The 21712-nt window shown below is 39.9% G+C and overlaps 1 protein-coding gene across 1 annotated transcript in view; it reads left to right on the forward strand.

Moving 5' to 3' along the window:
* PTPRN2 (protein tyrosine phosphatase receptor type N2) overlaps window positions 1–21712 on the forward strand; it is a 1065701-nt gene that overhangs the window by 428705 nt on the left and 615284 nt on the right. Inside the window, exon 10 of the mRNA XM_061585692.1 lies at window positions 15053–15139. Within this exon, the coding sequence (XP_061441676.1) occupies window positions 15053–15139 (87 nt within the window). The remainder of the gene's footprint in view (window positions 1–15052; window positions 15140–21712) is intronic.

The following is a 21712-nucleotide window of genomic DNA, read 5'->3' on the forward strand; positions in this document are numbered from 1 at the left end:
GATTTAGTGAATGCTGTTTGGGTTTTGGGCAGTATTATATAATAGGGATCACACTTTAGTACTCTGGATTGGAGACTGATATGCCTTGGATGGATTCAAGCAACACCTGCTGTGGATCTGATTCAGTGTTACTTCACTGTTACTTCAATGACCCTCCTACAACCACTGTCATTGAAGAGGCTCGTTAAAGTCATTCCCTGGTAGGAAACTAGAGCTGTCAGTGACAAAACTACAACCCTCCTCTTTTGGTGCCTGTTCAATTGCATTCTGTCGAACTGACAAGCAGTTCCATTTTGGGTTAGTTATTTTTCCGCTATCCTTTACTTTTACTGTTCTGATTTTTACGCTCCTGAAAAATAATGATATTGTTAACACTGTTTTCCTCCCCACCCTCTGCAAAAGGAAGGAAAACGGCTTTCCCTCTGTCCAGTGCCCACTCACTCAATCCTCCCTCCTCCCCCAAATGGTATTGGATCTTTTCCCCTAGCCCTGGGAGGAAGGGAGAGATCACTTTAACACAAAGACACAGGCTTGTCAGTTTATGGCTAGCTTACACACATGCTAGTCAGTTTCACCTTAGCAAAGCAAAGGCACAGGCCTTTCAGTTTAAGGTTGGCAAAACAAAACACACAGATCGGTCAGTTTCACCTTAGCAGAGCAGAGGCATAGGCTTGTCAGTTTAAGGTTAGCAAAGCAAAGACACAGGGTGGTCAATTTCACATTACCAGTGCAAAGATATAGGCTGAGCAAAGCAAAGACACAGGCTGCAAAGCAAAGAGCAGGCTGAGCAAAGCAAAAACCCGTGCTGCAAAGCAACATGCAGGCTGAGCAAAGCAAAGACATAGGCTTGCCAGTCTAAGAGTAACAAAGCAAACACACAGGTCGATCAATTTCATGTTAGCAAAACAAAGACACAGACTTGTCAGTTCAAGTTAGGAAAGCAAAGAGGCAGACTTGTCAGTTTCACATTAGCAAAGCAAAGCTCAATTTTTAAAAAAAGTCTAGTGTCAGGAAAAGGTGGGGAAACATGCAGCTTTCAGGATCCATCCATAAAGATAGCGAGCTTGCAGACTATCAGAAAGTCCAGTCTCAAGTTCAATTTTAGCAAAATTGTCAACCATCCAGAGGTGGGTGTGAAGCTTCAGGAGCCACCCACTTAGCTTCAGACAACTTCAAGATCACCTCAGAGGAGGTCCAAATGCTTCTAAAGCAGCCTGCTTTGGTATTCAGGTTCCATCCAAAGTAGATTCATATGCATATTACATAGGAGATCTGTTGTTATCAAATTGGCTCCCACACCACACACACATCTCTGAATCTGCATGAAATAACATTTAGTTTTAGATAATACTACAGCAGATTATTTAAACATATTTTCATTAGGATAAGATAACATTGAAAACTCCCAAACCTGTTTCTAATCATGTTTACTTGGAAGTATGGTAAGAAATGCATCTTATATGGCTGTTGTCTGTCCCTTCTCTTCCTCATATATTGTAGAAAATCTTTATGCTTTGCATCTTCATTTTTATTATTTTAAGGGGTTTAAACAAAATACATTAAAAATACAGGGGACAAAAGTTTCCAAATACTATCGTTGGATCACTGTAAATGATTTGCTAGTCTTTGGCCTTTTTATTGGAAATATGTTTTGACTGCTGGTGATAGAGATAATGTATTAGTGGAAAATGGTGGCACAAATTGGTGTCTTTTCCTGTAATGAAGTACTGAGTTGCACAGTAATTACTCCTTGGCATAAAGAAAAATGTATTTAAAAAAAATGGATAGTGACTTAAGAATAACTTATGGTGGCTAGTAAGAGTGATCTTAGATAGGTCTGGCGTCAGTACCCAGCATACAGGGGCATTTGTCAGGGCCTATTGAACACCCTCCCTTTAGGATGCACACCTTAACGTGGTGAGGGGGTTTGAGAGTGTTGAAGAAGCTGAGAGCAATGCCGTCAGGAGTCTAGACCAAAAGGCTAGACTCCTATCATGGGCACCCATGGCGGAATGGTCAAAGCTGAGACACCAGACTAAGATGCATCCAAACTCAGAGGAAGGCAATGGTAAACCACCTCTGAATACCTCTTACCACGAAAACCCTATCAACAGAGTATCCAAAATGCAACACGAGATAGTGCTGGAAGATGAGACCCCCAGGTCAGAAGGCCCTCATCGAGCTACTGGGGAAGAACAAAGGACAAGTACGAGGAGCGCTGTGACTAATGACACAGCTGGGTCAAAGCTGAAAGGAAGCTCAGAGGCTGATGCGCACAGATGCAAAAGGACAGTCCGGAATGTATGACGCACATAGTAGGAACATGGAATGTGAGAAGCATGAACCAGGGAAAGTTAGAAATTGTCAAGCAAGAAATGGAGTGTATCAACATTACAATACTTGGCATGAGTGAATTAAAATGGACTGGAATGGGACATTTCCAATCAGGCAACTACAAAATATTTTATGCAGGAAATGAGAAATCAAGAAGAAACAGGGTTGCTTTAATAGCAAGAAGTGATGTAGCAAAAGCAATCAGGAGCTACAACGCAAGGTCTGAGTGAGTGATATCAATGAGATTAAATGGAAAACCTAATGGCCCTATCACGTCAAGAAAGATATCTGAAGCTATAAGTAAAATTAAATTAGGAAAGGCGCCAGGACCGGATGGGTTATCAGCAGTGTACTACAAATGTTTAGAGGAGGAACTCTTGTTACCTTTACAGTATACAATAAATTCTATTTTGCAAGAGGGGAAGATTCCTGATAGTTGGAAAAATGCGAATATAACATTAATACCTAAAGAGGAGCAGGACCTAACTAAAACAAAAAATTATCGGCCGATATCTTTATTGAATAATGATTATAAAATATTTACAATGATTTTGGCAGAAAGAATGAAAATAATATTGCAACAATTTATCCAGGAAGATCAATCGGGTTTTTTACCTAAAAGATAACTACGTGATAACGTCAGGAATGTTTTGAATGTGTTGGAATATTTAGAACAACGAAATGATAAACAAGCAGCTTTGATCTTTTTAGATGCTGAGAAAGCGTTTGATAATTTGAATTGGAAATTTATGTTTAAGGTTCTGGAGCAAATGGATTTTGGAGATAATGTTATTAAATGGATTAGATCGATTTATACATCTCAGAAGGCACAGATAATTGTCAACAGGGGCTTAACGGATTCATGTGAAATACAAAAGGGTACAAGACAGGGATGTCCGTTATCTCCCCTTTTATTTATCTTGGTCTTAGAAGTGTTGCTTAGAGATATAAGGCAAGATAAAAGGATTTTGGGATTAAAGATAAAAAAAGAAGTATATAAACTGAGAGCATTTGCTGATGACTTGATGATTGTATTAGAAAATGCTTTGGAAGGAATTAATGTATTGATGGATAAATTAAAAGAATTTGGACCATTAGCAGGATTTAAGATTAATAATCAAAAAACAAAGATGTTGGTGAAAAATTTATCTCTAAGGGAACAAAAAGAGTTAATGGACAAGACAGATTTCACAATAGAGAAAAAGTTGAAATATCTAGGTATTATTATGACAAATAAAATTCAAAGTTGTTTCATAATAATTATGAAAAATTATGGACAGAGATTAAGAAAGATATGTCAAGATGGGATAAACTACAGTTGTCATTAATGGGTAGAATATCTGTGATAAAAATGAATGTATTACCGAGAATGATGTTTTTGTTTCAAACAATACCTATAATATCCTCTGATTTACCTTTTAAACAATGGCAAAAAGATATTTCTAAATTTGTATGGCAGGGAAAAAAACCAAGAGTTAAATTTAAACTATTACAAGATTCCAAAGAAAGAGGAGGATTGGGACTACCAAATCTGAGACTTTATTTTGCTGCTTGTTGTTTGGTCTGGATAAAAGAATGGATTTTACTGAGGAATAAAAGACTATTGGATTTGGAGGGCCACAACCTGAAGTGGGGATGGCATGGATATCTATGGTATGACCAAGTAAAAGTTAATGTGGACTTTAATAATCATTTTATAAGACGTCCTTTGTTGAAAATATGGAATAGATATAAACCAAGGTTTTGTTCCAAAATACCATTATGTGTCTCAAGTAAAGAAGCGTTCTATAGAAGAGAAATGGCCGGAAAAGAGAAATGGTTAACTTATCAAGAACTATTAGAAAATGTGCATGGAGAATATATAATGAAAGAGGGAGAACAACTAATAAAGGAAGGATATAGTTCTCAATGGTTTGCCTATTTACAATTGTTAGAAAGATATAAAATGGATAAGAAAATGTATGGTTTTGAAATAAGTAAATCTGATTTTGAAATATGTCTGTGTACAAATGATGAATGTATAATTGCGAAAATGTATATTTTTTTATTAAAAATGGAAATGGAAGAAGAAGAAGTAAAAGAGTGTATGGTAAAATGGGCAAAAAATTTTGGTTATAACATACAAATGGATCAGTGGGAAAATATGTGGAAAAAAGGATTGAAATTTACACTATGTTACAATCTTAAAGAAAATTTTTTTAAAATGATGTATCGTTGGTACATGACTCCAGAAAAGTTGTCAAAAATGTATAGCAATGTTCCTAATGTATGTTGGAAATGTAAACACCAAGAAGGATCATTTTATCATATGTGGTGGTTGTGTAAACAGGCGAAATCATTTTGGGCACAGATAGGTAGGATGATGCAAAAAATTCTAAAGATAAATATTCAATTAAAGCCAGAATTTTTTTATTGGGTTTTATGGATAAACAAATAGAAAAGAAATATGGAAGAATAATATTATATATGATTACGGCAGCAAGATTATTATATGCACAAAAGTGGAAAATGGAATCAACACCAACAACGGAAGAATGGTTATTGAAATTAATGGACTTACTAGAGATGGATAAATTGACATGCTTACTTAGAGAAAAATCGACAGATACATTTCTTAAGGAATGGAAGCCTCTCTAAGACTTTTTGCTGAAAGATCAAAATGAAATGATGATAATGGGATTTGACGATTAATTAAGATAGCCTATGGAGAAAAGTGATCTTGTATGTATTAAGGGACAGGTTTGATATATATTATATACTTATAGCTGATCTGCGACAAATCGGAAGTCAAGATTTTTATTGTACTATTATGTTTTTGTTTTTGACTTTGTTTTGTTTTGTTTTCTGAAACTTTGAATAAAAATTATTAAAAAAGAAAAAGAAAAGAAAACCTATTAACATAACCATCATCCAAGTCTACGCTCCAACATCAAACGCAGAAGAAGAGGAATTGGAGAGATTTTACGCAGAAGTACAGGAGCAAATTGATCACACACTAAAACAAGATATGATGATAATCATGGGGGACTGGAATGCAAAAGTAGGGAACAGAGAAGAACTAGGAATTGTGGGGAAATGGGGCTTAGGTGACAGAAATGAAGCAGGAGAAAGACTTATTGAATTCTGTGAAGCCAATGATTTGTTTCTTGCCAACACAGTTTTTGAGCAACCAAAAAGATGACTGTACACGTGGACATCACCAGATGGTCAATATAGGAATCAAATTGATTATATAATTGGAAACAGAAGATGGAGAAGTTCCATACTTTCTGCAAAAACAAGACCAGGAGCAGACTGCGGTACAGATCATGAACTGATTGTATTGAAAATCAGAGTAAAGGTAAAGAAGAACAACAAAGCACTCATAATGCCAAAATACAATTTAAATAACATCCCAGAAGCATATAGAGATCAAATAACTCTACAGGTTTGAGGCTTTAAACTTAGTTGACAGAGAACCAGAAGAACTATGGACTGAAGTCAGACTCATGATCAGGGAAGAATGCAAAAAGACAATACCTCTTGTTAAAAAGAGAGAAAGACCTCAATGGATGACTGAAGAAACCCTTAAAATGGTTAAAGAGAGAAGGAAAGCAAAAGCAAAAGGAGACAGAAACACGGTCAGAACCCTAAATGCAACTATACAACGACTAGTACGTAGAGAAAGAAAACTATTACAATAGTTATTGTATAGAAATAGAAAAGGACAACAAAATGGGCAGAACAAGAGCCCTATTCCAAAAGATTAGAGAAATGAAAGGGAAATTTAAACCACGAGTAGGGATGTTGAATAATCAACAGGGGAACACACTGACTGACCGAGATGAAATAAAAGGAAGATGGAAGCAATACACTGAAGAACTCTATAAAAGAGATGCTGGGATGACAGATTCATTCATGGAGGAACCATATGATGAGGAACCAGAAATTTTAGAATGTGAGGTGAAAGCTGCTCTTAAAATTCTTGGAAGAGACAAATCACCAGGAATAGACGGCATACCAATAGAGTTGCTACAAGTTACTAAGACTGAATCTGTCCAAATTTTGACAAAAATCTGTCAAGAAATATGGAAAACTAAACAATGGCCCACAGACTGGAAGCGTTCAATATATATCCCACTTCCAAAGAAAGGGTATCCCAGAGAATGCAGTAATTACCAAACTATTGCCTTAATATCCCATGCAAGTAAAATAATGCTCAAGATTCTACAGCAAAGGCTCTTACCATATATGGAGCGAGAAATGCCAGACGTCCAAGCTGGATTTAGAAAGGGAAGAGGCACCAGAGATCATATTGCAAACATACGTTGGACAATAGAACGGAGCAAGGAATTTGAGAAGAAAATCACCCTGTGCTTTATAGACTACAGCAAAGCCTTTGACTGTGTAGATCACGAAAAACTATGGAATGCTTTAAAAGAAATGGGGGTGCCACAGCATCTGATTGTCCTGATGCGCAACCTATACTCTGGACAAGAGGCTACTGTAAGGACAGAATATGGAGAAACCGATTTGTTCCCCATCGGAAAGGGTGTGAGACAGGGTTGTATTTTATCACCCTATTTGTTTAATCTGTACACAGAACATATCATACGGAAAGCGGGATTGGACCAAGATGAAGGAGGTGTGAAAATTGGAGGGAGAAACATCAATAATTTAAGATATGCAGACGATACCATACTCTTAGCAGAAACCAGTAATGGTTTGAAACGAATGCTGATGAAAGTTAAAGAGGAAAGCACAAAAGCAGGACTACAGCTGAACGTCAAGAAGACTAAAATAATGGCAACAGAAGATTTATGTAACTTTACAGTTGACAATGAGGACATTGAACTTGTCAAGGATTATCAATACCTCGGCACAGTCATTAACAAAATGGAGACAATAGTCAAGAAATCAGAAGAAGGCTAGGACTGGGGAGGGCACCTGTGAGAGAACTGGAAAAGATCCTCAAATGCAAAGATGTATCACTGAACACTAAAGTCAGGATCATTCAGACCATTGGTATTCCCGATCTCTATGTATGGATGTGAAAGTTGGACAGTGAAAAAGGCTGATAAGAGAAAAATCAACTCATTTGAAATGTGGTGCTGGAGGAGAGCTTTGCGCATACCATGGACTGCGAAAAAGACAAATAATTGGGTGTTAGAACAAATTAAACCAGAACTATCACTAGAAGCTAAAATGTTGAAACTAAGGTTATCATACTTTGGACACATAATTAGAAGACATGATTCACTAGAAAAGACAATAATGCTGGGAAATACAGAAGGGAGTAGAAAAAGAGGAAGGCCCAACAAGAGATGGATTGATTCCATAAAGGAAGCCACAGACCTGAACTTACAAGATCTGAGCAGGGTGGTTCATGACAGATGCTCTTGGAGGTCGCTGATTCATAGGGTCGCCATAAGTCGTAATCGACTTGAAGGCATATAACAACAACAACATTGAACACAAGAAGAGGCTGCTGGATTAGGCCAATAGCCCATCTATTCCAGCATCCTGTTCTAACAGTGGCCAACCAGATGCCCATGGGAAGCCCACAAACAGGACCATAGCACTACCCCCCTGTGGTTTCCAGCAACTGGTATTCAGAAGCATACTGCCTCTAACAGTGCAGGTAGAATGCAGCTATCATGGTTAGTTGCCATTGCCCTGGCAGTGTTCACCAGGGTCGTTGCTTTGCCTTCCCACTGTACCTGCACCCACTACCACTTGGACCCACTGCTGGCTGTGCTGCTATTGCCACCAGCCCCCTTATAGTGCTCAAGCATACACAGCATATCCAGCTGTCATGAGCACAGGAAAGGCTGCATCATTAAAACACAAACAAAAACACATAGAAAATGTATTCCCCTCTGACTACTAGGAGGAATATTTGGAGAGAAATATTATTCATGACAACAATAATAATTATATCTGGTTTGAGAAGGTAGCAAAAATGTTTGTTCTTGGAGGGTATATAGTGGCAAAAGACTACCAGCAGTACCCATCTTTTCTCACCAAGAGATTCTTTGCAATTACGCTGGAACAACAAACCCATTTATTTCAGGATTGTATTTCTTTATACATCATAGGACTAGATCATATTTTGAATATAGATAAATAATATAACATCTTTTACATTTTTCAGTCAGCCATTTTATTGTAAGCTACCTTGTGAGGACTTGCCCAAAAAGATAGGTAGAAATACATTATAGAGAAGCAGAGGAAATGAAATATGCTAAATACATTTTTTAAAAATCACCTTGAAAAACCTTTCACACTGGCAATAATAATATATGATGTTCCCAGGGTCCCTCTCTAGGGCCTGTCCCCAAGTTGTCATTAAAGGTCAGTCCCTCAGCTGCTATACTCAGCCCAGCCAACCCTGTTAAGGCAAGGGTGTGGAACCTCTGGCCTACGGGCCAGTCTTGGCCTGCCAAAGGTTCCAAGTTAGCCTGCAAGGTCATTTCCCCCAAACCATGCCCACCCCCATCAGCTGAAGTCACTCATGATATCATCTGATGGGCAGGAGGGTGGATTTAAATCCTGCATTGGTTGTGTGTGCAGTTCTCAGCAGTGAATGGAGGTGCTGAGTCAATGCAGTAGGATTTAACCCCCTATCCACCAGTTAAATCCTGCTCAGTTGGGCAGCGGTTTGCACTGGAATCCTCTGCTGAAACCTGCGATCACCTACTGACCTAGAGAGCACCAGGACTCTCCTTCTATAATATTACCCAAATGTCTTTATGCCACAGATGTGGGATGAGGAATATTTCATCTTAGAATCCATCCAGACTAGAACACTGATCAGGAAATATAAACATTTTGGGGTTGTATCCAATCAAGGTCCACTTAGAGTACACCCATTGAAATGAATGGACCTAAGTTAATCATGTCCATTAAATTTAATGGGTCTACTCTGAGTACAAACATTGTATACAACCCATATTTAGATCATAGCAACCAGAAAGACAATCAATAAAGGCAGCATTCTTATAGTTTTCTGAACTAACATACTGTGTTAGCTCCCTAGCAGCAACTCTGACTCATGTATATACATTCACATCTCTCCCAGTTTGCCCAACTATCTCCTAACTGTAGCCCTCATGCTAGCCAACCCTAATGAGCCAACTGCCATTTCCTAACAGCCCCTCCCTACCAGTTACTCCTTCTAGCTCTGCACAACATTTCACACACACCACAGTCAATCAACCTTCCCCATGGACTTCTGTTACATAAGGTTGAATAACTTGTTACAATGGTTGCAACTTGTTGCAAGCAGAAATGGTAGTAGGTTGGAGATGGTTTCTTGGCTCTTTACTGGAATATATTTTATTTTTATTTATTTATTTATTATTAGATTTATATCCCGCCCTTCTTCCCGGCAGAGCCAAGGTGGCAAACAAAAGCACTAAAAATTTTAAAATATCATAAAAACAAACTTTAAAACACATTAAAACAAAACATCTTTAAAAACGTTTCTTAAAAAATGCTTTCAAAACATCTTTTAAGATTAAAAACATTTTTAAAAAGGTTGAAGAACATATTAAAAAGCAATTCCAACACAGACGCAGACTATATTAAAGCACAATGCTGTGCATGCTGACTTAGAAATCCCATTGAACTCAGTGGGACTTATTCCCAGGTAAGTGTATATAAGATTGCAGCTTTAGTTAGTTATTTTATGGTGTTTTTAATATTTTATTGTAAACTAGCCTGACAATGCCTTGGAAGGGCAGGATAAAAATAATAATTGCTAGCCAACATGAGTTTTGGAAGAATCCCAAATGAAATCCTAACAATCTTTATAAATTGTGGTAGTGTTGGTTTTTTAAGAACAAACATTGCTAATTCTTTTTTATTCCTCCTAACATATGAAACAAAAATGGAACAAGATTAAGGATTTTGTGAGCAATCCATTCCTGCTGTATTCATTTCAAGGGGTTGCATAAAGCTGAAATGAACAGTGGTTGCACAGCAGCCATGAGCGGTGAAACATGCTAATTGATGATATAAAGAAAGATAATGAGGATTTTTTCTGTTTGGTTATTAAAAGTAACAGAATTGTTTCTGAGAAAGGCTGAAATGTTGCCTCTCTCATTTGTGTTTTTTGTAGAGAGAGATGTGTATATTGAGTGTGTGTGTGCCTTTAATTTGGACTTACCTGTGTTCCATAAATGTAATTAAGGCTAGTGAAATGACAATATTATGTTCATTTCTCCCTCTCACGTTCCTGAGAGTGTTTGTAACGCTGTTGGATATTAGCACCAAAATGCTCTGATCAGCCTTAGTACTGTTGCTTTTGCAACTCACTTTGACATTCACTTTTTATTTTGTAGCCTGCAGAAATATTATAGTTTTATGTGTACAAATGATAGCAAGAAAATACCAGCAACATATTGTATGACTTTTCTTGCACCTCTGGGTGAAAATAATATTGCAGTGTTAAAAAAAAAAAGCCCACTCCAATTCCTGACACCTATCATCTCCCACACATTTGAACCACTGTCCTCAGGACTGAAGGATCTAATTAACACACAAGCCCCTGAGTCACTGTGACAGCCTGCTTTCATGGTGACTTGTGAAGAATCAAGAGTTCTACACACTACCTAGTCTTGAAACTCAAGGGTGGCTTTTTAATGAATAACCCAGGTACAGCATTTTCCCCCCTGTGGAAATAGTCAAATAACTTAAAAACAACAACACAGAAACATCATTGTATTACACGTCTGGAAAAACCATATTATTTAAATACTAGCCTGGGGAAGATGCCACCTGCATATGTGACAGAGTGTTCCTTGAGTTCTTTTTTTTGGAGGGGGATGTATGAGATTTGGAAGGAATCAAGAATATTACTCTCATAGCTAGGATCCAAATGAAAGATTCTGTTATATAAACAGTAATTCCCTGTACTGTATATGTTAAAGGTGCTTTAAAGTAAATGTTAAGAGCAGTACTCTTCAGCCTGATAAGCTACTTGTGTACCATACTGCTAATTTAAAATCCACATTGCTGGTAATAATAAGTTGGTGATGATGTTTTGCATTGCAGTGATTAAAAATTAGAATGTGAATGGGCTGGGGAGGGGGTGCCTTTTTATTTTGACTTCAAATCTCCCTATGGGTTATTTACTTGAGTGACAACTAAAAGTGCTATTTTTTTATTTATGGCTTTTTATTTCAATTTATTATGAAATTTTGAAATAACTCTTGATACCACTACACTGAATTTTGAAGTAGTTTACTCTGATGTCTGATACCATAATTGGATGGAGAGGTTATAGAGTTTTACTTTCCTGAGGACTACTTTATGTTAATGTTGTGAAGGCCATATTATTGAATCTGGAAAACTCACACAAAGAAGCTTTCTTTGAGCTTAATTCTTTTTTTTTTTAAGTATACTACATTGTAATATAGCCCTTCTGGCATTGGAAAATAGGTGTACGTCCAGCTGAGCTATTTAAAATTGTCCGAGGGCTATTACATTCCGGCCCTACGGATGTCGTGGAGTCATCACAGGCACGTTGCAATGAATTTGCTAGGCACTTCCAGGACAAAATCTCTTGCATCCGCCAGGACTTAGACTCCAATGTTGCAGCAGTTGAATCGAATGAGGTGTCCAGCGCGCAGTCTTGTCCTAATTCTTTGGATGTGTTTCAGTTGGTACAGCTTGAGGACGTTGACAAGGTGCTTGGACTGGTGCGTGCGACTACTTCTAAATTGGATCCTTGCCCTTCTTGGCTAATAAAAGCTAGCAGGAATGGAACAGCCGGTTGGGCCAGGGCAGTGATTAATGCTTCACTGCAGGAGGGAGTGGTCCCTGGCCTCCTGAAAGAGGCGATAGTGAGACCACTCCTGAAGAAAACGTCCCTGGACCCGGAAAACTTTAACAACTATAGGCCGGTAGCTAATGTTCCATTCCTGGGCAAGGTCCTAGAACGAGTGGTTGCCAACCAGCTCCAGACACTCTTGGATGACACCGATTATCTGGATCCATTTCAGTCGGGTTTTAGACCTGGGTTCGGCACGGAGACAGCCTTGGTCGCCCTGTATGATGACCTTTGTCGGGAGGCAGACAGGGGGAGTGCGACCCTGCTGATTCTCCTTGACCTCTCAGCGGCTTTTGATACCATCGACCATGGTATCCTTCTGGGATGACTCACTGATATGGGAGTGGGCAGTACTGGGTGGCAGTGGTTCCGCTCCTATTTGGTGGGTCGTCTCCAGAGGGTAGTGCTTGGGGAGCATTGCTCGGCACCCTGGGACCTCCAATATGGAGTCCCACAGGGGTCAGTTCTGTCCCCCATGCTTTTTAATATCTATATGAAGCCATTGGGTGCGGTCATCAGGAGTTTTGGAGTGCGCTGCCATCAGTATGCTGATGACACGCAGCTCTATTTCTCCTTTTCATCTTCTTCAGGTGAGCCTGTCGGCGTGCTGAACCGATGTCTAGCTGCGACAATAGACTGGATGAGAGCTAACAAACTGAGACTTAATCCAGATAAGACTGATATGCTGCTGGTGGGTGGTTCTCCTGACGGGATGGGGGATTTTCGACCTGTTCTGGATGGGGTTGCACTCCCCCTGAAGGAACGGGTTCATAGCTTGGGAGTTCTTTTAGACCCATCCCTGTCACTTGAGGCTCAGATAGCCTCTGTGGCACGGAGTGCTTTCTGCCAGCTTCGGCTGGTGGCCCAGCTGCGCCCCTATCTGGACAGAGAGAACCTTGCTTCAGTAGTTCATGCACTGGTAACCTCGAAATTAGATTACTGCAATGTGCTCTACGTGGGGCTGCCTCTGAAGACGGTTCGGAAACTGCAGCTTGTGCAGAATGCAGCGGCCAGATTGTTAACGGGGACCAGACGGTCCAACCATATAACACCCACTCTGGCCCGCTTGCACTGGCTGCCTATTTGTTTCCGGGCCCGGTTCAAAGTGCTGGTTTTGACCTATAAAGCCTTACACGGCATAGGACCACAATACCTGTTGGAACGCCTCCCCCGTTATGAACCTGCCTGTGCAACTACGTTCATCATCAAAGACACTCCTCCGAGTTCCTACTCATAGGGAATGGCAACGCGGAAAAGGGCCTTTTCTGTGGTGGCCCCCGAACTGTGGAACGATCTCCCAGAGGAAATTGTTGACCCATAGGCAATACTACCTCTGGTTATTTTCCATCAAGCCTGAAAGCCTGGAGCAAGGAGGAGCATTGGCAGGGGTTAAGTTACATGAAGATCCTTGCATAGCCTTGGCACGGCCCGTCAAGGCCAACACCTGCTGGTGCCAAGGCAACCAGAGATAAAGGCTGGAGAAGCCTTGCCAGCCTTCTGTGGGGGTTTGATGTCTGTGGGGGTTTTGCTCAAGGAGAAGCAGCAGCTTTCTGTGGAGTTCTGTTACTGAGTGTTTCTTGCTAGGAGGAAAGTGAAACTGCTTTGTAAGCATGCATGCCTTAATGTCCAAGTAAAAGGACTCTTAAACTATCTCTTGCCTCTGGAGTTTCTTGACTGTCTCAATCTCAAGTGTAAGCTGCACTGATCACGCAAACATCCGCAAACATCAACAGAAATATGCCTGGCGCCATTGTTAATATCTTTTCGGTGCCAGGTCAAAACTTTTCTTTTCACCCAGGCTTTTTAATTAATTATGTATAGTATACGCTGACATTGTTTTAATTTTTAATAATTTTTAACTTTTTATATGTTTTATATTGATACATGTCTTGTACTTTGCTATTTCTTGTCTTGTGAACCGCCCAGAGAACTTCAGCTATGGGGCAGTCTATAGGTTTAATGAAATAAATAAATAAATAAATAAATAAGCAGATATAGGGATGTAACATATGTGTGAGTGAATGTTAAAAAAAATGGTGAATATTGACAGTTCCAGACAAAATTTGTGAATGCTGCCATTATCTGGTATATATTGCTACTGGTTGAGCATAAACTGGTTAATGTCAACAGTCCCATTGACTTTTCAGCATCCACTGAGGTATCTCTGTTGACATTGATGAAACCTAGAATTTTATACGCTTGATTTGTGGCTAAATCTGTTTCTGAAAGTTGGTGGCAAAGTACTGCAGTCACATTTTCCAATTAAAAATATTAAAAAGTGTGGTATCGAGGAAAGCTAGTAGGTTTGAAGACAACATTCTTTGAGCACCATAGATACACAGGCAAATTAACTTCATTCCATCAGTCATCCTCTGCAGGACAGCATAGTTAGCTCCGTTGTTTGTTCTTGAATGTATAATATTTTGTCTCCTTTTGCTGGGCAAGAATTCATTTTAGAAGCTAATGAATTTGAAAAAAATCCATCCCATGTCCATTTTATAAAGCCCTGTAATTTGACTTTCATTGTTTGTTTCCATCCTCATCTTGCTCTTTTCCTCCCCCCACTTTTTCTTTCTTTTCTTTTTTAACTGCGTTACATTTTTTTATTGAGGAAAAAGATGAACTGGTCCCTGCATCATTGGGCCCATTACACTTCCTAACAATTCCATTTACACCTTATTGTTTGTCTTATTGCTGGAAAATTCAGGTGATTCATCATGCCCGAGGAAGCACCTGATCCCATTTCCCTCGATATCACAATTGCTATGTGACAGGAATACAGTAAGTGTTGGTTTTCAGACTGCCTAACCGGCCAAGGTGATAACTCTTTTGGGACTTTTAGCCTCTCAAGTATTGATGAGTTCCATTTTTGTAATGCTGTGTTTTCTTGCTCTGTTTCAACAGCCCTCTGAATGGGGAAAAAGGTTTGGAGTTAATAAAGGAAGTTGCGGGCAAGCTGAAGCTGCAGATGACTGCCTTTGCTGATATCAAGTATGTGCACAGAATTCAACTCTTCTGTTAATCTGAGTTAAATTTTAATTTGCTTGAATGCTAAAATCCATCCTCTAATGGGAGAGATAAAAATCCAAACCCAATAATGTAATGGTTCTGAATTGTTTTCTTATACACTGTGTTTAGAGATATCTTACCCCCCTCTTGCAATAGAGGGAGGATTACCTAGTAAGATGGTTGGCAGTAGACTCATAGGGTGCATCTTCACACAATGTGTAATTACCTCACAGTATTCACTAACATAAGATGTGATTGCCAGTGACTTAGATGGTTTTTTAAAGGATTAAATCAAATTCACAGAGGACAGGTCTATCAACAGCTATTAGTCATGAGAGTTACAATAATATGAAGTTTTAATCTTTAAGTTTTGTTTGCGGGGGTTAGTCTGCATGGTCTCTCAAGCACCACTCTCTTCCAACCATGTGGATCTGGTTGTAAAATGAGAGTGCTTTGTTACGTAACATTTCCAGCTTTGTTATGTAAAGTAGATGGCCAAGAACAGGCAATTTATTGCCATAGGAAGTAATGATTGAGAATCCTTCTGGAAGGGGGTATGCCTTTCCCACTGGAAGTGGTGTCATCGAAGGGTGCATGTGTTAGAGTGTGTGTGTGTGTGTGTGTGTGTGTGTGTGTGAGAGAGAGAGAGAGAGAGAGAGAGAGAGAGAGAGAGAGCAAATATCTGTTGTAAACCACCCAGAGAGCTTCGGCTATGGGGTGGTATAGAAATTTAATTAATAAATAAAATAAATAAATAAATAAATATGTTCTTCAGATCTGATTTTTCTCTGTGTGAGATTGGCACATTAGGTTCCTCACATTTCATTTTCCCCTCATGGATATTTTCTGCCATTTGCGATCCACACTAGCAGGCAAAACTTGAAGGAATGTATCTGCACTGAGCTTTTTTGTCCCTTTATTGATTGAAGAATTGTATCGCAAAATTTGGGTAAGTGAGAATTTTGAAGGATGGCTGTGTTTTGGTTCTCATATTACTTCAGAAAGTGCTAATTTGATAAATTCGGCTCTAAATGCGAACTGAATCGAATTTCTCCCCATCCTTATCTGTTAGCGTTTCAGGGGACTGATGGGATAGAGACAGAAGAAAAAGATGAACAGAAGAAGGAAAATCACAACCCAAAGTATTAAAATACCAACCCAAAATAAATGCCATGCAAATACCAAAAAGAGCAGCTCACTTGCAGGCGTGGCTTTTGCAAGGCAGCTATTGCAGGGTAGAGATAGGAAAGTGGAGAAAGGAAAAGGGTCTATTTCCATCAGTTTTGCATGAGAACAAGAGGGAAGAGGTCCTACGTGGTTTAGAGGAAAAAAAGAATATTTTTTAGAAGTTTAAATAAATGAATAGTTCAATAAATAAATGACCCAACATCTCTCCACCCCTGAAAGCTGAAGACTAGCCACCATCTGCCCACAGCATTTGGTGACAGTGGCCTCCTGCTTTCCTCTCCTTTGTTACAGCTGATAAAAATGTATGAAGTTATGCATGACCTCCATATTAAAATTATTTATTTATTTATTTATTATATAGTCAGCATGGATTTTTCGCATTCCACAATGTTAAATTGAAAATACCCCCATGCCATTCTGATCCTTCCCATAGCTCATTTCAAAACAAAACCTTACAAAACTTATAGTCCTGAACTCAGAAACGCTTGCTTAACAACCCTCTAAATTTTAATGGTGATTCACAAAACAGTCAGAGAGAATTGAGAGCTCAAAGTATAAAAAGAGAGGGAGAAAAACCAGACCCCTTTTGGACTTTTTTTCTGTCAGAGTTCTTATAATCTGTTGAAATTCATTAAAAATCAGCCATGTTCACAGAGTACCTGTAATCCTATCACTGACCTTTCCCCATAGTCTGACCTTCATCCTCTGCAGTGATGCCAGGCTAATTTTTAATTAATTTAAGACATTTTGGCTTCAACTCAGTAATGTTGGGCATGCTCAGTAAGAACCAACTGTGAGTATTCTAAAAGCCAGACTCCCAGCTGCTGGGATTGCCTAATCAGGGGGCCACACCCACAGCAGACTTTGATTTCACATGAGACAGTCATGGCTTCCCCCAGAGAATTCTGGGAAGTGTAAATTGTGAAGAGTGCTGAGAAGAGACTCCTATTCCCTGGCAGAGCTCCAGTGGCCAGAGTGGTTTAACAGTCAGCCACTCTGATTGAAGCTCTGTGAGGGGAACAGGGCATCTCCTAGCAACTTTCAACACCCTTCACTAACTACACTTCCCAGGATTCTTTGGGAGAAGCCATGACTGCCTAAAGTGAAATAACAGTCTGGTGTGGATGTGGCCAGAGACAGCTTTGGTTTAAATTTGGGTGGGAGGCTACATGTGCCTGCTGTAGAATAAAAAGGTGGGGGAAACCCTGAAAAAAAATGATACAGTACCCAATGTTTTCCTTTTGGAAAGGAAGGGGGCTTCCCCTCCACCCAGTGCCCACCCACCCAATCTCCTCCCCTCCCCTTCCTGCCCTCCTCCTTTGCCACCTCCCCTTCCTGCCCTCCTCCTTTGCCCCCTCCCCTTCCCCAGGTCAGTTTCACCTATCCTAAGCATGATTGCAGAGGAGTAAATCCCATTGAACTAAAAAAGCATGCAAATGATAAAACCTGCCCTCCCCTCCTCCTCCCTCCTATCCCCTCCCTCTTGCCCCTTCCCTCTCCCTTCCTTCACACCTCCCTTCCCCTCCATCACTGTCCAATCCCCTCCTTCCCCTCCCCTCCACCCTCCCCCTCCTCTCCGCCCTCCCCCTCCTCCCCCCCAAGGTCAGTTTTACCTATCCTAGGACTTTGACCTGGGAGACCAGGTTTCAAATCCCCACACAGCCATGAAGCTCACTGGGTGACCTTGGGCCAGTCACTGCCTCTCAGCCTCAGAGGAAGGCAATGGTAAACCCCCTCTGAATACCGCTTACCATAAAAACCCTATTCATAGAGTCACCATAAGTCAGGTTCGACTTGAAGGCAGTCCATTTCATTTTCAAGCATGATTGCATGGGAGTAAATCCCATTGGACTAATAAGTATGCAAATTATCAAACCTGCCTGCCTCCCCTCCTCCTTCCCATAACCTCCCTTTTGCCCCTTCCCTCCCCATTCCTTCACCCCTCTTCCTCCCCTTCCAATCCCCTCCTTCCCCCTCCCACTCCTTCTGCTCCCTTCTCTGCCTTCTTCCTTCCCTCTACCCTCCTCCTCTCCTATGGTCAGTTTTACCTATCCTAGCCATGATTGCACAGGAGTAAATTCCATTGAACTCAATAAGCATGCAAATGATCAGACCTACCTTTCCCCTCCTTCTCCTCCCCTCTTCCTTCTTCCTCTCCTCCCCTCTTCCTTCTTCCTTCTCCCCTGCCCACTCCAGGCTTCCCTCCTCAGTTTTACTTATCCTAAGCATGATTGCATGGGAGTAAATCCCACTGAACTCAATAAACATGCAAATGATCAAACCTACCCTCCACCTCCTCCCCTCCCCATCCCCTGTGGTCAATTTCACCTATCCTAAGCATGATTGCAGGGGAGTAAATCCCACTGAACTCAATAAGCATGCAAATGACGAACTTACACAGGATCCCATTTCTTACCTCCCAGACTAAAAAGCAGGGAAATTCACAAATAGGCAAAAAACCTTGCGGTTTAAGAATGTACCTATAGCCAACAAATATTTCTATCAACTTTAAAAAGCAGAGAAATTGGGCAGCTATAGTGAATGCACCAGGGGAGCAGGAGACCTGAACTCCTCTCTGAGATATTGTACTGCCCTACAAATTTGTCAAAATGCAACCACAATTTGGGTTGGTCTTTCACAGTCCAATCCACTTGCTGTGTAGCTTGGAAGAATTTGGTAACATGTGCCTCTGAAATATCTATTGGCTATAGGTACATTCTTAAACCGCAAGGTTTTTTGCTTATTTGTGAATTATTTATTAAATAAGTTTATATCAGGCAATTCTTCCCAGAAGGAGCCCAGGGCGGCAAACAAAATGCTAAAAGCACTTTACAACATCTTGAAAACAAAAGACTTTAAAACATATTAAAGCAAAGCATCTTTAAAAACATATTAAAGCAAAGCATCTTTAAAAACATATTAAAGCAAAGCATCTTTAAAAACATATTAAAAAGAGACATAGACTGGCAAAGGTCTCTACTTAAAAGGCTTGTTGAAAGAGGAAGGTCTTCAATAGGCACCAGAAAGATAACTGAGATGATGCCTGAGGGAGTTTCAAAGGGTACATGCCACAACACTAAACATCCACTTCCTATATTGTGTGGAACGGACCTCCACTAGAACCTTGAACTTGGCCTGGTAGCTAGTGGGTAGCCAATGTAATTTTTTCAGCAGCGGGATAGCATGTTGGCAATACCCTGCCCCAGTGAGAAGTCACGCCACCACATTTTATAGTCCTGACATGTGTACTGCCATTACATATGTATGAGGTGTGTGTATGAGGTGTGTGGGAAGTTGTGTGTGTGTGCCTTGGTAAGTAAGCTGGCACCATTTTTGCAAAGTGGTAGGTGCACACAGTTTGCTAATCAGTTAAGAAGTCCTGCAGAAAGGTGCACTACTTTTACAAGAGTGAGATGGTGGTGGGATCATATCTGTAACCAAAAATGGTCCAAGGCAGTGAGTTACTTTTTCTTTTGGATTTCCGACAGTAAGGGACCACAGCTCAGTTTCCAGAGGATCTGGTGGATAATGTGCCAGCCTACCATGCCTCATTTGGGATGTTTCTGCTAGGATAGGTTCTGCTCACCTTTTGAGCAGGTACAATAGAGCACTACTTGCTAGCAGAGTTTCCCTGCTGGTGGAGCCAGGCAGGGCTGAGCAGAGGGACACCTATGATCCATTCAAACCCCTTCTAGTGTGGCAGATTGGGGGTTTGCATTGCTCCGTTACTTCTTAGTATGTTTAAGATTTCAACCTGTATATTTTTTACATGATTCCTAAAGCATGCTACTAATTGTTGTACTTATGTTATCCTCAAGTTTTCCATTGCACATGTGGCATTTATCTTGTGGAATGTGTGTATATTGGGGAATATATAATCGCAAAGTCAAGATGATGAAAACACGGGTTTGGCATTTTAGCTTGCAGTTCTGGATATTTTATGAAAGTACTAGTTATGGTTAATCTGTTTTGTTAATGATTATGTAGCTGTGAAAAAAATTCCATTATTTTGTATTACATCATTAGGGATCATTAAAAGAATATTAAAATGCTGAAATAATTATGCAAGCAGACACAAAATGATGTTTGATTTTCTAATCTAATTATGAGTATCTGTGGCCTCTAATGATTGATTGCTGGACCAATATAATAGGGAATGAAAGTGGGTGGCAATATCAAGAGGTATTTTATTAGTCCATGTGCAGTTACCTCCACCACAAATGTGGGTTGTAACAATGTCTTTACTCTCAGAGTTTCTTATCTTCAATCTTCATCGAATCAACTTCTGTACAATAAACCAATGAAATGAGTCTAGGTACAATATGCAGGATGTAAAATAAGTTTTTTAACATTCAATTTTGCTTGTTTGACATTTGCTAGATTTTACTGTGATAGTTTTATTTATACTGTGAATTCTATTCTGCATTCCAAAGTATGATAGTATAGTAAATTGAATTCTGTGAGACAAGCAAAACAAAACAAAACCAAAATCTAAGAGTTATGCGAATGTGTAAATAAAGTCTGTCTCTACAACTTGAAAATTAGGCTTATCAAGTGATGATTATACTGGCAGGGGTGGTCAAAGACATTTTGCTGCCTGAAGTGAAGGGCAAGATGGTGTCCCTCCTCCATTCCAGATACAAAAGCTGACCAGACTAGCAGCTGAATCTTAGTTAAAACACTGGAAAAGGGACAGTATCTTTCACTGAGGGTGGGAGGGTGGCTTAGGGAATGCAGGGCAGGCTGCATGGCACACACAGCTGTCTGCTCTCTGCCTCTCAGCATCTTCTGCTGGAGGCAGTTGCCACATTCTGCCTAATGACAGCACTGATCCTGAACGCCAGTTTGGTATGGTGTAGAACAGTAGCATTCCCTTAGTTTAGCTGTTCCCTGACTCACTTGATAAACCTGCTCTGAATTTTATTAAATGCCTTGTGACAGTACTTGATATGGTCAAATGGGTACGCTGTGCATTCTGAAGTGGTTGTATGGTTTTATCATTGTGTATTGGGCCCTGAAACTCAATCCTACATCCTAGTTTTTGGGATGAAATGATAATGGAGAATTTGATTCATTATAGGGGCTGGCCTATAAAACCAGAGTAATTTTCTAAAGAAACCCAAACCCTCCCCATGTATATATAACCTTTCTTCCCCTATTAGAATCCAGGATGGTTAACAAAGTATAAATAAAACATCATAAAATAATTAAAAATAAAATATCTACCATTTAGGGTAGGGGGAACTAACTTGTGGTCTTCCAGATGTGGTTGGACTATAATTCCCATCAGTCCTAGCCAGCACGATCTATGGTCAGGAATGATGGGAACTGTAGTCAACAACATTTGGAGGGTCACAAGTTAGACAC

Source organism: Rhineura floridana, chromosome 10 (assembly GCF_030035675.1).
Source record: "Rhineura floridana isolate rRhiFlo1 chromosome 10, rRhiFlo1.hap2, whole genome shotgun sequence".
Classification (NCBI taxonomy): domain Eukaryota; kingdom Metazoa; phylum Chordata; class Lepidosauria; order Squamata; family Rhineuridae; genus Rhineura; species Rhineura floridana.